At 46.9% G+C, this 17,381-nt stretch overlaps 1 protein-coding gene and 1 non-coding gene across 2 annotated transcripts; one reads left to right on the top strand and one right to left on the bottom strand.

Moving 5' to 3' along the window:
- Positions 1 to 16: 16 nt before the first annotated feature.
- On the bottom strand, positions 17 to 4,695 carry LOC135558672 (lysosomal protective protein-like). The gene is made up of 11 exons (XM_064992694.1): positions 4,395 to 4,695; positions 3,609 to 3,720; positions 3,336 to 3,473; positions 2,960 to 3,118; positions 2,683 to 2,774; positions 2,434 to 2,518; positions 2,142 to 2,291; positions 1,824 to 1,978; positions 1,107 to 1,269; positions 925 to 1,014; positions 17 to 783 (listed from the first exon to the last, which is right to left on the bottom strand). The coding sequence occupies exons 1-11, from the start codon at positions 4,568 to 4,570 to the stop codon at positions 700 to 702; spliced, it is 1,404 nt and encodes a 467-aa protein (XP_064848766.1). The 5' UTR covers positions 4,571 to 4,695; the 3' UTR covers positions 17 to 699.
- Positions 4,696 to 6,176: 1,481 nt separating this feature from the next.
- On the top strand, positions 6,177 to 6,299 carry LOC135506525 (small nucleolar RNA SNORA76). Its single transcript, XR_010450533.1, has one exon. It is a non-coding gene; the product is annotated as a small nucleolar RNA SNORA76 (small nucleolar RNA).
- Positions 6,300 to 17,381: the final 11,082 nt, after the last annotated feature.

Here is a 17,381-nt window from a genome sequence, read left to right as displayed (position 1 = left end):
ATAAATTAATAAGATAAATGGTTTCATAAAAAGCATTTATTAGAAAGACAAAGAATGTTGGATTCTTTAAAAGTGCTGATTAGCCTTTTGGCTATTTGAGTTCCATGGCATTTCAGCTCCCCCAAGTGGTGACAATTGAAAACCCAGATACAGAAACTCAAAAGACAAATGATAGCTCTGATGTGATTAATAAGCTGCTAATCAGTTAGAAAGCCAACCAGTGATTGCACAGCATCACCAAAGGAATATTTGACATGTGATGCACCTAAACATTTCTGTAAAGCTATTAATATGCAGTTTGCGTCAAGTAAAATTATACATTTACTGAAATTAAGAAATGGCTTAGTCCGATTACACTCCTGTCACCCCAACTCCAGAGTTGCGCTTTGATCTAATGAACTTACTTAGAGTGCAACAGAAACATTTAATTTGATCACAAAAACAAAACATGTGTTTCCCCATTTACATTTAAGTCATTTAGCAGACGCTCTTATCCAGAGCGACTTACAAATTGGTGAATTCACCTTCTGACATCCAGTGGAACAGCCACTTTACAATAGTGCATCTAAATCATTTAAGGGGGGGGGTGAGAAGGATTACTCCCCCTTTCCACCCAACACACCCTGAGAAAAATGGGCCATCATCCTGACCCACTAACAAGTTCCATTACAGACACTGGAAGCAGCCCCAGGAGCATGCTCAGTAGGGTTTGTTTGTCAGGAAGGACTGGAACATGTCTAAGGCGGGGCCTGGAGCCCACTGCGGCACCATGTGACCAGCGCCCTGAAACAGAAGATGGGATTAGAACGCAGCAGCCTCACCCCTGTTGCATTCACTAATCTTTATGAACATGTCTGTGGTGTGTTAATGAGTCTGAAGACAGTGAATCAATGCTAATGTGCTAACTAAGTAAGTAGTGCTTACCTTCACAGTCAGGAGGGTGAGGTTTCCATACTGCTCGTAGAAGCCAGCAATCTGGTCATCAGATATCCAGCTCTGGTACTTGGTGGTTGTCTGGAAATTAAAGAAAACAGTGAGTTACAAACATGCCAAATACCCAGCATCCAAATCTCTATGCCACAAATAGCAGTCTTGAAGAGCTTTACCTTCTGGTTGAGCTGCTCCACAAACCACTTGTCTCCCAGGAAGTTGCAGGCCATGTCAGTGTCTCCGTTATAGACCAGCGCCCGGACACCCAGAGACAGCAGCTTCAGATACACATCCTTCACTGTCGGGTAGATGTTGGTGTACTGTCCTCCCACCACGTCACTACAGAGTTATGGTAAAGATGTCTTTTTTTTTTAATTTTACCCCCTTTTCTCACCAATTTTGTGGTATCCAATTGTTAGTTACTATCTTGTCTCATCGCTACAACTCCCGTACGGGCTCGGGAGAGACGAAGGTCGAAAGCCATGCGACCTCCGAAACACAACACTGCACTGCTTCTTAACACAGCGCACATCCAACCCGGAAGTGTCGGAGGAAACACCGGGCACCTGGTGACCTTGGCATGCACTGCGCCCGGCCCGCCACAGGAATCGCTAGTGCGTGATGAGACAAGGATATCCCTACCGGCCAAACCCTCCCTAACCCGGACGACGCTAGGCCAATTGTGCATCGCCCCATTGACCTCCCGGTCGCGGCGGGCTGTGACAGAGCCTGGGCACGAACCCAGAGTCTCTGGTGGCACAGCGCGCACTGCGATGCAGTGCCCTAGACCACTGCGCCACCCGGGAGGCCCTGTAAAGATGTCCTTTAGGTAGTTTACTGTTGTCAAGTTTTAGATGTCCTGTCGCTGCATTTAGACTTCACGAGTGTAATACCTGCAGATGTCCCAGGGTGGAAGTGTATCAGGGATGTGTAGGGCTTTCCTCACATCACCCCGGTTGAGCCAGTTCATCTGTGCTGTGCTGTTAATGCAGGGAGGGACCTCACCCACAAGAGGAGTTTGGCCAGTGACGGACGGCACCTTCAGCAGCTACAGCGAGACACATTACTTACATATCACACCAATATCTTCCATCATACCCACCTTCAAACAATTTGAGAATAACCAGAACCCCCCTTCTGAACAAAAGACTAACAAAATCTAATGCCAGAATACAGTGTTCAAGTCCATTCTTCCATAGGGGGGCACTTACTTGGAAGGTGTCCCAGTGTTTCCTGTAGTTCCTGAAAAGGTGGCTCATGCTCCTCTCATAGGCTCTGGCCCCGACTCCACCCTCACAGTCCATGTAAAGTGCATACTCATTCAGCCCAGAATCATACACAATACTAAAGGCCTGGCTCAACTGAGAGGGCAAGAATGAATGAGAGGGAGAAACAAAGGTACAAGCATGCATTTCTATGTTAAACCTGTGCATGTAATAGCACAATTTTTGTATTTGATATAAAATACTTCTTATCAGATTGTAAAAGTGCTTCCATGTGTACCAGTGTCTTGCAGGCGTCCTTGCTGTTGTTGAAGAAGTTACATGTTCCCTTATCACAGCAGTTTGTGTTCAGATCTGTCCACAGCCTTCAAGAGGATAGTTTACTTAAACACAATGCAATGTCTTGTAACAGAAGCATCAGCCAAGCTTGGATTCATATTGTGGGTTTTTCAAAAGGAACTATCCCTAGTCATGTAAACATAACTAAACAGTCAGAGCCCACATGAGTGAATGTGTTGTGAGTTCTTACTGTTCTCCAAAGAGGCCGTGGTAGTAACCAAAGTAGATCAGAGACTGGTCATTCAGGGCATAGCTACTGAGGCCATTACCCACTGCAAAGCCCTGAAAAACACATTAAAGGAGTTACTTTATAACTGTCATACATATTTGAGTCATACCATCCTCTCCTACATAATCGATTGAATTCCATTGCATTGTTTTTAACTTATGCTCAGTCTTTAGATTTTCAGAGAGCGTAAGAGAATAATCCACTCAAAACAATTAAGTCGGTGTGAGAATCAACTCACCTTGAAGTTAATCTTTGCGGTCCCTGTGGCCACACGCTGGCTGAGTGTCGGGGCATATATCCCACCATAACTCTCACCGATGATGAAGAACTCATTCTGTGTGAAGTTTGGAAACTTGGCAAAGAAACTCTGCAGAGCTAGGTAGTTGTCGTCAGCCACCTAATAGTAAGGGAGATAAATGAGTTACTATTACTTTAGTATTCAGTAAGGAAGAGTGAACTGCATGATTTCTGAGCCACTGTCAGTGGAGCACAACACTGGCACGTTCAAATAGAAATACAGTGTGTATAAAAGACATGCCTATGACAAAGAGGTAAATAATGGTGTCTGATTTATTAAATGCATTCCACTCTCCCGAATGAGACCCTGATCTCACCTGGTCGTCGTCAGTTTTGTACTTCTGGTCATCAGAGTAGGAGTATCCCACACCTGCAGGGGACTCTAGGTACAGAACGTTGGCGATCCTGTTCCAGCTGAAATTATTCTCATACAGAGTGGCCCCATCATCATTCACCTGAGGGGGACAAAATGATGTTATTCTGTGGGACTCAGAATCACTGCATACAATAAGGTTACACTGGGACACACAAACTGAAATCACAGGTCCTGCTAAGCTCATGCTGAAAAGGTAACGTGTGGGAGAACTAACATGGAAGGGGCCGTTCTCTGACAGAAAGCCATCCAGCGAGCTGCAGCCTGGCCCTCCATTCAGCCACAGCACAACAGGGTCCTTCAGTGGGTCCCTCTGTGAGGTCACAAACCTGGGGAAGCAGGGAGGTAGAGGGCCAGGTTAACAGGAGATAGAGAGTATCCAAAGACACACTTGGTGCACTCCGCACTTAGTTCTAGACCCCAGGTACAACAGTGTCTGCGAATTATGTTTATGTCTGTGTATGTGGACCTGTGTGTGTGTGTGGTCTATAGAACACTAGAATAAAAGTGTCATGTGTTATTGTCAATCATTAACTTCTCATAGCATATGGCAAAGGATGTTCTAGCTCTTAAACGTCTCAATAAAAAGGTACAAGCTACAACACAATGCATGACCAATGCTGGAGGAAGTAGCAAAAGAGGAAGTATAAATCATTATCTAGTCCTGCTTCAGAAGCGTTCTCTTCTGCCTTTGTGACATTCTATTTGAAGGGTTGTTAAACAAGTTTCAGTTGTCTCTGTACTAACTTCTGTATTAATTTACTACTGAGCAATAGTCAATCTTGTACGTTTATTTGATGACTTAAAAAGATGAAAGGTTATTTATGCCATGAGTTGATTAATGTATTATTTGACCCATTTGGAATAAACCGATATATAGATATTGTACATTGGTAAACTAATGTTGTGCACGAGCTGGAGTTTCTGAAAGCATCCCCAACCAAAACAAACACTAAGTTGTTAGTTAGTCAAGGTAGCGACGTATGGCATTACTGATACTCACCAGTAATGGAGAAACTTTCCAGGGCTGGCTTTCAAATAGCCCGACCACTGCCGGTAGTTTGGTTTAAACGACATTCCCGGTAGTTCGGTTACCTCGTCAGGGGCGTAGTTAGCCCATGTAAGACACGAACCAGTAAGAAAACACACCACCAAACTAACAAAAGACATACTGGTCATGTCGAGGACGAAACTAGCCTAATGCGCCAACAATGTTGACCTCAAATGCTAAACTCGAAGTCCTGTGTGCGGAGCAATTGCCGTGTCTATGCCCTGTATATAGAAGAACTACAGGTCATATGACTACTAACTGAGCTCTCTAGTCACGTGGTTGATCTTTTGTTTTGACGTTCATCACCGGATTGCGTTTCATTTGATAGGCTACATTTTTTTTGCGTTAATAATTACTGCCTGCGCCTCGGTTTTATCAAGGACGGGCAATTCGACGTATTAGTTACGTAATATGTTAATCAGTCGAAATGCCAGCAGGTAGCAAAACAACTATGGCGAGCTCTGAATCATCGAGAAAAGTATAAAGTTGAAAATATGACAACTAGGCCTACCAAGAATTGGCTACAATTGCCAACATTGTTCCATCATGGCGTAACATTTAACATATCAACGTTTGATATAACATGACAGTGAAGAATGTGAGGGTGGTATACTTAGGTGACAATGTGTATTAGTTGGGTGAGTGTCAGAGAAAATGGTAGCTTATTAGTCGACCTGAGTTTTCAAAAGGCCAGTAAAAAAGGCAAGTGAGTATCAGTCATGCGTTTTTATAAGGGTCTCTGGCAAAAGATCCCTGAAAATGCATGTTTAAGGTGACGCTATGCATGTACATTATGCATATGTATGCATGTTAGGCAATCAAGAGTTAGATAATTGCCTGGGCCCAAGGCCTACATTTAAGTTGAAATATGATCCATTGACTATTGCATGTTATACATTGACTATTATACATCTTTCATCAACTGTTAGACAATACATAGTTGTCTATGCATAGTCACTTTAATAACTCTACCTACATGTACACATTACCTCAATTACCTCGACACCTGTGCCCTCACACATTGACTCTGTATCAGTACTCCCTGTATATAGCCATGCTATTGTTATTTACTGCTGTTCTTTAATCATTTGTTATTCTTATCTCTTACATTTTTGGGGGGTATTCTCTTAAAACTACATTGTTGGTTAAGGGCTTGTAAGTAAACATTTCACCTGTTGTATTCTGTGCATGTGACACATAAAATGTGATTTGATTTGAAAACACAGTGCTTGACTTGGGCAGGAGCTCACTGGAGCTGAGTACTTGCACCTCAATGTTGCTACTGCTTGAGCTCCTGCACCTCTTATTCTATTTAACCTAGTCAGTTAAGAACAAATTCTGATTTACAATGAAGGCTTACCGGGGAACAATGGGTTAACTGACTTGTTCAGGGGCAGAATTACAGATTTTTACCTTGTCAGCTCAGAGATTCAATCCAGCAACCTTTCGGTTACTGGCCCAATGCTCTAACCACTTGGCTACCAGCCGCCCCAAAATAGAATATTTTCGAATATCTTATAGAATATTTCCTCAAAAGTATTGTGGAGCTCTTGCACCTAAATATAAAAGTACTGGCACCCAAAGTGATTACCAGCACCTATTTCAGGCCAAGTCAAGCACTAACAATACATAGCCTAAGCCCTAGCCTAAATGGGAAAAGTTTCAATATGGTCCATTGACAATTGAATGTTATACCTCAGTGTGTGTTTAATGGTCTTATTAAAGTGGGCGTGTGCACTATTATTAAGCCCCTGGGTCTGTGTGTGACCTCTGGGGTTACGCTGTAGTGCTACAGAATTTCTCTCTCTCTCCTTGGCTGTGCTTGTTCTGTAGCCTGCGGAGAACTGAGACACAGTGAACTTTACTAACCCCCATCCCACTATCTTCCCTCTGTGTGTTACTGTGTCCATGTTTGAGTATGTGTGTATGTATCAGTATCTGACAGAATAGTAACACAGATAATGTACTTATATGTGATTGAATAGTGCCCTGCATCTCTCTCTTTTCCCTCAGGTGACTCCGATCAGTGTCTCATTGATGCAAATGTGTAAAGGGGTGTGTCTTTGCCACTAGGATTTCACAGTCCTTATCTACACACCCTTCAATAATAGTACAATCATCACAGTCAGAAGAGGACAAGCCATCTGAGGCCTCCTAGCCAGCTGCTTAGATAGGGCATCCTCCAGCTTTCATTACCCCATGTGCTTAGCCTTTCTTGCTGGATGGGACTGAAATCCAGAAAAGATCCAGACATGATTACTGCTGCTTATGTCAGAGGACAAGTCACTCTTCTCTGATAAGGACACATATAACGTTTTATGAGTGGAGATGTTTATCAGTTTCTTGTTAAATTGTCTTTCAACCCATTCTCTTAAATGTTTAAATTCCACCTGTGTCTGCATCTAATGTTTCTCTACTTGTTAAACAGAGGCCAGAAATATATTGAATGCAATAAATGTATATACTAAGTAAGAACAAACTTGGATTTTTTGCGTGTGCAGCCTATCTCTACGCTGAATGTCAGTCTGCAAGACTTTTGAGTAAGCTCATATTGAGCTTTATATATATGTTTTGTTGGGTGTGGGGACTCCTCTCCTCAAGCAAGAGTTATAGATGCAAAGGGATCTGAGGAAATAAAATCAACTGTCACATTTAAAAAAAATCTAAGTCAAGTTTTTAACCATTGTTATTTTCTTTACAAACGCTTTGAAATAATATAGTATGATTTATCTGTGATGGAAACACCAATCGAAGGATTTTAAAAATTGAATTACTAAGCATCAACAATAGATCCGACCTGCGACAAATTCTTCACCTGGAAGGCCCAAGACTGTCCCCTGAAATCAATGTTGGAGATCATTCTAAGACATCACATTGAAGGACATAAAGACATAAAACATGGTAAAGCATACTGAATCATCTACTTCTTGAATGATCATTCCCTTATCCGATCTTTACAGAACCTAACACAGATGATAAGGAATTAAATTGTGGGTAAAGCATTGTTAAACTACTGCTGTAGTTTTATTTTTCATGACCTAGTAACTGCTGAAGGTGAATGAATTACAGAATAAGGTCTCCCTAGCTCTGGCAGAACTAGTGCGCCCTTGTGGAGACTCTGGGACAACTCCATCCTCATGCCAGCCTTTTTACATCAACAGTTGTCACAAACGTCTTTACAGAAATCCAGCCTAAAAACCCCACAGAGCAAGCAATCCAGGTGCAGAAAAACAGTGGCTTGGAAAGGCCAAATCAAATCAAAGTTTATAGGTCATGTACATATATTTGCAGATGTTATAGCAGGTGCAGTGAAATACTTATGTTTCTAGCTCCAACAGTGCAGTAACATCTATAAACAATACAGTAACCCCAAAAAGTAGAATGCTTGTTTTGGAACATTTGTATTCTTTAATTTATGTTAGTATTGTGGAGTAACTACAATGTTGTTGATCCATCAACAGTTTTCTCCTATCAGAGCCATTAAACTCTGTAACTGTTTTAAAATCCCCATTGGCCTCTTGGTGAAATCCCTGAGCAGTTTCCTTCCTCTCCAGCAACTGAGTTAGGAACATTTGTAGTGACTGGGTCTATTGTTACACCATCCAAAGTGTCATTAATAACTACACCATGCTCAAAGGGATATTCAATGTTTGCTGTATTTGTTACTCATCTACCAACACTTCATTGACCCCCTCCAGTTTGCATACTGGTCGGAGAGAGGAAAAGAGGGACATGCATTTGAAGGGCAGCAAAAATGTGTATATAATTTTTGAAGATTTCTCCTTTGCATTTAACACAATCAATACTTTCATCCTCAAGGACAGACAAATAGGAGACTTCGGACTTGATTCTATGCTTATCAAATGGATCATCAACTTCACCACTGATAGGTCTCAGCAGGTATGAGTTGGCAACACACTCTCTGAGATGTGCACTTCTTCAGTTGGAACCCCACAGGCCAGCATTCTTTCACCAGTTACATACATATTGTATACAGACAGCTGCTGGAGCCAGTTTCCAGGGGCCACCTGATCAAATATGCTGATGACACTGCTTTGGTCAGTCTCCTCGAAGGGGATGAGACCGAACACGGACCGTGAAAAACCTATACAGCCTGTCTTTTTTAAATATTTTTTTTTAATAAAAAATTATTTATTATCTTCAATACCATTCATTCTTTACAACTCATAATTTACATACATACTCAAATAATGGTATTTTTAATTAAACTAATTAAACTAAACATAAACCCCAAACAAAACCTCAGGGGAGCATCTTCCCTCCCCGTCACCCTACAAAATACCTTTCCCTATCTCCCCGTCCCTAATCTATCCTCTTACAAATCTAAATGACACCCAGCCCTAAACCCCCCTTCCACCTCTCCCGAGCAGCATGCTGCCCCCACTTCCTCTCCTCCCTCTTCATCCTCCCCCTCAAATCTCCTTCCACTCTCCTCACTATCCCTTCCACCCCCCAATCTCTCCCTGTCTTCACCATGTTCTGCCTTGCTTCCCACAGCCCCCGTTTAAAGAGACTCATGAGAAGCCAGAGCAGAAACCTGTCCCTATCCGTCCCTCTCGCTCTCCCTACACCCCTCTCTAACCTGGCCCACGTCAATACAAAATCCCCCTTTACCAAACCTAACAACACCCGTGCCCTAGCCCATACTACTCCGGCAAAGGCACAGTCCCAAAAGACATGGCGCACAGTCTCCTCCCTGCCACAAGAGGATCTTGGACAGGTGGGGGATTGCACCAAACTATACCGGTACAAGATGGAACGTACCGGCAAACACTTATGAAGGCTCAACCAATTCAGGTCCTTGAGCCTGTTGTCCAGACCCCGCGCCTGCACTCCCTCCCAGACCACTTCCGAGATGCCCACTACAGGCGCCGGACTCCCTGCCTTTCTGACCTCCTCGTACAGGTGCCTATGATCTAAACCTACTCGGGCAACTTCAACCTCAGGGTGCGCACGCAGCCACTTGGCCGCATGACCAAAGTGCCACGGCAGCTGTTCCGCCCGAGGACCCATGTTAGACCACACCATTATGCTTCTCGCCTGATACGAGAAAAATACCCGCAGGAGGTAACCGGACGGTACCCCCCTACCTCCCTCCCCGATGGGACAGATCATGCGTGCCCTGGCGACCCACTCGCACCTGCCACTCCACATAAACTGAAACACAAGCCTCACTAGAGGCCTCCTCAGACAAGTCGGCAATGGGTAGATGTATGCCAAATACAAAAGAGACGGCAACACATCCACCTTTAGGACCAGGACTTTGCCCATAAAAAGACAAATACCTAGCTTTCCACATTGCTAGCTTCCTCTGTACCACTGCGATACGCATGTTCCAGTTTAGCGTCGCTGAGCCTGAGGTTTCAAAATGGACCCCGAGAATCCTCAGGGCCCCCTCACAGAGAGATAACCCCCAAGCGCACATCCGTTCTACCGCACCATCTTCCGAAAAACTTGACGGAAGACTTTGCATGGTTCAGAACTGCTCCCGACGCTCAGGTGAAATCCGCAAAGATGGCAAGGGACCTTGTCAGGCACGAGTCCTTGCACAACAGCAAGGAAGTGTCGTCGGCGTACTGCGTTATCTTAACACGCAGCCCACCACTTCCAGGGATCAGCAAACCTTCCACCCCTGTGTCTGCCCTAATGGCAGCCCCCAGAGGCTCCATGTACAGAACGAAGAGGAGAGCCGAGAGTGGGCACCCCTGCCTGACCCCAGACGAGAGGTCAAAAACGTCACCCAAGTGACTATTTACACTAACTCGGCACCCCGCTCCGACATATAATGTACGAATCCATCCTATAAACTTCTCCCCAAATCCTAATCGACCTAACACTGAATAAAAAGGATCTATTCACGCAATCGAAGGCTTTCGCCTGATCTAGCGCTGCTACCATAAAAGGCAGTCCTCTATCTTCAACCCAAGCGATGGAGTCCCTGATTAACTGTAGGTTCCATCTAATAGAGTGGCCCTCTACCCCGCACGTCTGATCCTCATGAACGACGTAGGGAAGGGCTGTGCGCAACCGGTCTGCTAAAACCTTTGCAAGTAGCTTGTAATCTACACACAGCATGGTCAACGGCCGCCAGTTGCCAAGGTCTGTTACTTCCCCCTTCTTATATAAAAGTGACAGCACACCAACAGCCATTGATACCCCCGGGACCCCCGTCTCAAGGATGGCCTTCAAGACTTCGAGGACCACTGGTCCAAGTATACCCCAAAACTTGAGATAAAACTCAGCCGGCAGCCCATCCATCCCAGGCACCTTCCCTTTTCCCATCCTCCTAAGAGCGCTCTCAACCTCTTCTAGTGAGATCTGGGCCTCCATCACTTCTCTAATGTCCTCCGGCAATCGCCTGGACAAGTGTTCTAAAAACACATTTCCCTGCTCTACATCTATTTCCCTTTCCTTAAATAAACCTTGGAAATGATCAGTTGTCACCCTGACCATATCCTCTGGTTCTCTAACTATACTACCATTTTCTTCCCTAACACCATGCATTACCTTCCTACTCTGTCTTGCCCTAACCAACTTAAAGAACATAGCAGAACAAGTCTCATTATGTTCTAGAAAGCCACTATGCGCACGCTCCAGGAAAGCTCGAGCCTTCCGCTCCTGCAACTCCCTGAGCTGCGCCTTTAGGGTTGCGGATCTCTCCCAGTCAAACGACCCTCCGAGGTTGCCTGCCTCGTATTCGAGTTCAATTAACCTTTGGATACGATCCACCTCCCTCCTCTCCTCCCTTTTTTTCCTCTTGCAATACCCTATTATAAAAGCCCTAATCCTCACCTTAACTAATTCTCACCACTCTAACACCCCCTCGCACATGGACCGGAGGCCCTCAAGCCCCCTAAAGAAACCATAAAACCCGTCAACAAAAGCCTGCTCCTCCAGCACATCCCGATCTAGCTTCCAGTACCCCCTACCAAAGAGGCAGACTGGCGACCCCACCTGCAGGAGCACCCCGTCATGATCCGAGAAGAAAACAGGCAACAGCCGCCCAGACAACTTACCCAAAGACCTGGGTACAAAAATATAGTCGAGCCTCCGCTCAACCCCCCTGGAGTTACGCCATGTAGGACCGTCCATTTTCGGAGTAGTGTGCAGACCACCATCTACCAGACCATGGCAAGCCATTAGCCTGGCAATGGCGCCTGCTCTGCTATCCCCCCTCTTCCTAAATCTGTATTAAAATCCCCCCTATCACTAATTTCCTATTTGTGACACACAGGGGCATCAGACAGTCCACCATCTCCCTCCTGTCTGCCACCACCCGTGGCCCATACACCACCACTAATCTAAATTTACAATCCCTTATCGTGACATCCACTCCTATAACCCTCCCCTGCATTACCACAAAAGAATCCTCCACTTTTACCTCCCTGTGCCCACACAAAATCCCTACCCCCGATGAGTGCACCCCCCCGACTCCCCCTTGTCCCACTCCCTCTTAAACCTACTAACATCCCCTCCATCCCTCAGGTGAACCTCCTGTAAAAAACAAAAATCAAACCCCACACCCTCCAAATAACTAAAAACCGCCCTCCTCTTAACAATATCCCTTAAACCCCTTACATTTAAACTAACAAAAGTAAAATTAGACTCCATGAAAAATTAAAACATGTAATAGACTCAAATTCCAAACCCAGACAGAAAAAAAAACAACAGGAGACTCACCCGGTGCTCCCCTGCTCCATATCTACCGGTGAGAACACCATCCGTAATCCCGACATCCCCCCCTCTTCCTCCATCACACCATCCCAGGATGCAGGAATAGTGTTTGGCTCCGGGGTGCCCTGCACCCTGGGTCTACCCCCACAATCCTCCCCCTCCCCAGTGTTGCAGCTGGTTTTGAAAAAATTTGGGGAGGCTGAGTCCCCAAACAAAAAACTCCCCACCTCCTCCTGTACCCAGTCCTGAGTCTTGTTAGGTGTGTCCCCACCCAAACGAAGTTGAGGGCCTGGGGAAACCAGCAGCAACCCAGAGGTTTCTCCCACCCCCATCACTCTCTTGGCCATCCCCTCCCCCTCACTGTCGGCGAATCGCACCCTCCTCTTCATTCTCTTCTTTGGTGATGGCGGCAGTGGAGAGATACCACCCTCCCCCCCGCCAGCTCCTCCACCATACCCCTCATCTCTTCCACCAGGGCACTTTCCCCCCATTCCACTTGCTCTTCTTCCGCCTCTTTTCCTGGTTCTCCTACTCCCGTGCCTTCCGTTTCCTTCTCTCTTCCATCTGCCTCTTCTTGCTCCTCTTCCTTCCTTGTGGCCTTCCCCTCTGGACTTGTACTCTTGTCATGAGGCGTGCTTCCTTCCCCTCCTCTTCTTCCCCCACCCCCCGCTCCTGTTCCCCCCCCAGCCGCAGACGCATATGACCTCTGACGGGCCGGGCACCCCGCCACAGGTGTGCTGATGAGTCACACCCATGGCATGTCTTAGGCTTGTCACAATCCCTCGCCTCGTGATCCTCAGATCCACAAAATCTGCATTTTCTCATGCTGCACGAGGCGAAAATGTGTCCGTAGGCCATACAGCGCCTGCAAAATGGGGGATGATGTGCATAAAACAACGTCCCCCTGTCAGCCCCAAGGGAGAACATAGCAGGAGGATGGAGGTAGCCACCATGTCCCTTTGGGTCCTCCCTGAGGAGGGCCTGGAAGCCTCTCCTCCCATTCCAAAACCCAAGGGAGTCTTTGAGGTGCCTAGCTGAGGAGACGTTATCCATGTATCTCCCCAGAAAAGCTCTCACCTCTTCGTCCTTAACGTAAGGGTTGTAAATGTTGACAGTTACAACCCTAAAGTTATTCTTCGCCAGGCTTGTTATTTCGTAGTGGCACATCGGCCTCTCACCTCCCACTGCTCTTGCCCTTCTCAGGATATCATCGTGTTTTTCTTCTGTATATAGCGCCACGTCATATGCTCCCTCCAACGAGTTGCCTTGGAAACAAAACACGTCCTTCACCGTCAGCTTTAGAATCCCCCCCATCCCCATTTCCTTCCAAGCAAAATGAATCGTGTTGGCCAGCCCAATCCCAGGGACCGACCGTGTTGATGTATTTAGCACCATCTCCGCAAGGAGAATGGCGCTCGTTCTCTTCTCTTCCAAAACAAGAAAAAAAGAAAATCCAAAGTGACCGAGCCTATCTGGTGAAACTACACAGAGACAGGAACAATCACCCAAGAAATACAAAGTGAAACCCTGGCTACCTAAATACGGTTCCCAATCAGAGACAACGAGAATCACCTGACTCTGATTGAGAACCGCCTCAGGCAGCCAAGCCTATACAACACCCCTACTCAGCCGCAATCCCAAATACTACAAAACCCCACTATGAAATACAACAACATAAACCCATGTCACACCCTGGCCTGACCAACTAATTAACGAAAACACAAAATACTAAGACCAAGGCGTGACAGAACCCCCCCCTAAGGTGCGGACTCCCGGACGCACCTCAAAACCATAGGGAGGGTCCGGGTGGGCGTCTGTCCATGGTGGCGGTTCCGGCTCGGGACGTGGACCCCACTCCATAAATGTCATAGTTCCTCCCCTTTGCGTCCTGGGATGATCCACCCTCGCCGCCGACCATGGCCGAATAGTCCTCACCCAGAACCCCACTGAACTGAGGAGCAGCTCGTGACTGAGGGGCAGCTCGGGACTGAGGCAGCTCGGGACTGAGGGGAAGCTCGGGACTGAGGGGCAGCTCAAGACTGAGGGGCAGCTCGGGACTGAGGGGCAGCTCAGGACTGAGGGGCAGCTCGGGATTGAGGGGCAGCTCGGGACTGAGGGGCAGTCCGGGACTGAGGGGCAGTCCGGGACTGAGGGGCAGCCCAGTACTGAGAGGAAGCCCAGTACTGAGAGGAAGCCCAGTACTGAGAGGAAGCCCAGCCAGGCAGTTGAATCCAGCAGATCCTGGCTGACTGGCGGATCTGGAAGAGTCTGGTTGACTAGCAGATCTGGAAGAGTCTGGTTGACTGGCAGATCTGGAAGAGTCTGGCTGACTGGCAGATCTGGAAGAGTCTGGCTGACTGGCAGATCTGGAAGAGTCTGGCTGACTGGCAGATCTGGAAGAGTCTGGCTGACTAGCAGATCTGGAAGAGTCTGGCTGTCTGGCAGATCTGGAAGAGTCTGGCTGACTGGCAGATCTGGACAGACTGGTGGCGCTGGGCAGATTGGCGACGCTGGGCAGACTGGCGACGCTGGGCAGACTGGCGACGCTGGGCAGACTGGCGGCGCTGGGCAGACTGGCGGCGCTGGGCAGACTGGCGGCTCCTTGCAGACTGGCAGCTCCTTGCAGACTGGCAGCTCTGGCTGCTCCATGCAGACTGGCAGCTCCATGCAGACTGGCAGCTCCTTGCAGACTGGCAGCTCCATGCAGACTGGCAGCTCTAGCTGCTCCATGCAGACTGGCAGCTCTAGCTGCTCCATGCAGACTGGCAGCTCTAGCTGCTCCATGCAGACTGGCAGCTCTGGCTGCTCCAAACAGGCAGGAGGCTCCGGCAGCGCTGGAGAGGAGAAAGGCTCCTACAGGGCAGGAGAGGCGAGGCGCACTGTAGGCCTGATGCGTGGTGCTGGCACTGGTGGTATTGGGCCGAGGACACGCACAGGAAGCCTGGTGCGGGGAGCTGCTACCGGAGGGCTGGGGTGTGGAGGTGGTACTGGATAGACCGGACCGTGCAGGCGCACTGGAGCTCTTGAGGTCCGAGCCTGCCCAACCTTACCTGGTTGAATTCTCTCGGTTGCCCTGCCAGTGCTGCGAGGTGAAATAGCCCGCACTGGGCTATGTAGGCGAACCGGAGACACCGAGCGCAAGGCTGGTGCCATGTAAGCCGGCCCAAGGAGACGCACTGGGGACCAGATGCTTCATGGCATTTGGCTCAACGCTCAATCTAGCCCGGCCCCGGCCGATATGCGGAGCTGAAATATACCGCACCGGGCTATGCACCCGCACTGGGGACACCGTGCGCACCACTGCATAACACGGTGCCTGCCCAGTCTCTCTAGCCCCCCGGTAAGCACAGGGAGTCTGCGCAGGTCTCCTACCTGGCGTAGCCATACTCCCTGATAGCCCCCCCCCAATACATTTTTGGGGCTGATTCCCGGGCTTCCATCCACGTCGCCTTGCTGCCTCCTCATACCAGCGCCTCTCCGCTTTAGCCGCTTCTAGTTCCTCCTTGGGGCGGCGATATTCACCAGGCTGAGCCCAGGGTCCTTTTCCGTCCAGTTCTTCCTCCCATGTCCAATTCTCCAAGTGGTGTAGCCTCTCCCACTGAAGCTGCTTCTGTTGCCTCTCGTGTGGCTCCTGCCTGTTAACACGCTGCTCGGTCCGTGTGTGGTGGGTGATTCTGTAACGGCGTTCTTCGTTTGTCGCAAGAAAGTCGGACCGAAATGCAGCGTGTTGGTTACTCATGTCTTTAATGAAACAAATGACGATACATGAAATAACTTATAAATACAAAAACAACAAACGGAACATGAAAAACCTATACAGCCTGTCTGGTGAACACTAACACAGAGACAGGAATAATCACCCACGAAATACAAAGTGAAACCCTGGCTACCTAAATACGGTTCCCAATCGGAGACAACGAGAATCACCTGACTCTGATTGAGACCGCCTCAGGCAGCCAAGCCTATACAACACCCTTACTCAGCCGCAATCCCAAATACTACAAAACCCCACTATGAAATACAACAACATAAACCCATGTCACACCCTGGCCTGACCAACTAATTAACGAAAACACAAAATACTAAAACCAAGGCGTGACACCTTCCCTCTGGCCGCAAGTACAGACTACCTAAGGTATATAAAAATAGACAGGGCCAAGTACTCTTTTATTCCGAATGCAATTCTGTAATTTAACAAAATGTTGAACTAATTGCACTTTAGCACTTGCACTTTAACATGTAGCCCATTTTTACATTTTATTATGAAAATCCACTTACCCAGCCTAGTTGCTTGTAAACATCCTTTGCTATTTTTTTATATTAGTTTTGTTATGTGATATGTTTTATGACTGCTGCAAAATGAATTGCCTCTCTGAACCTGAATAGTAATAACACTTCTTTGCAAATAATTGGAAAACCTCCCTGGTCTTTGTGGTTAAATCAGTAACACTTAATTTCACAGGGTCCTTATTACAGTGTAATTACACGTGTAATTACACTGTAAAAACCAATAGTGTAATAACAACATGTAACTGGTAGTAATTGCAGTCTGTAATTACCAAGGTGTAACAATGAATGCTTGTTACCATGCTTGTTACAAATGGACAGGTTTCAACTAAATTGACAAACTTAATGTTTAGATTCTTCTCAGCTTCATCTGCTTCAGCAACAACTGTCACAAAGGTTGTGACCCCTTGGGGATGAGCTGTGTGTCTGAGAGATTATGCTCAATAGGCTCTAATTACACTGAACAAAAATATAAACACCACCTGTGAAGTGCTGGTCCCATGTTTCATGAGCTGAAATAAAAAGGTCCCTGAAATGTTCCATATTCACACAAAAAAGCTTATTTATCTCAAATGTTGTGCACAAATTTGTTTACATCCCTGTTGGTGAGAATTTCTAATTAATCTACCTGACAGGTGTGGCATATCAAGAAGCTGATTAAACAGCATGATAATTACACAGGCGCACCTTGTGCTGGGGACAATAAAAGGCCGCTTTAAAATGTGCAGCTTTGTCACACAACACAATACCACAGATGTCTCAAGTTTTGAGGGAGCATGCAATTGACTGTTTTCAGAGAATCTCATGTTAATTTCTCTACCAAAAGTTGCCTCCAATGTCGTTTTGGAGAATTTGGTAGTATGTTCAACCGGTCTCACAACCATAGACCACGTGTAACCACACCATCCCAGGACCTCCACATCCGGCTTACCACTGTAGTGTTGTCAGCAAACTTGA

Source organism: Oncorhynchus masou, chromosome 2 (assembly GCF_036934945.1).
Source record: "Oncorhynchus masou masou isolate Uvic2021 chromosome 2, UVic_Omas_1.1, whole genome shotgun sequence".
Classification (NCBI taxonomy): Eukaryota; Metazoa; Chordata; class Actinopteri; order Salmoniformes; family Salmonidae; genus Oncorhynchus; species Oncorhynchus masou.
Note: the sequence above shows the minus strand (reverse complement) of the source record. Positions and strands in the feature narration are given on the sequence as shown.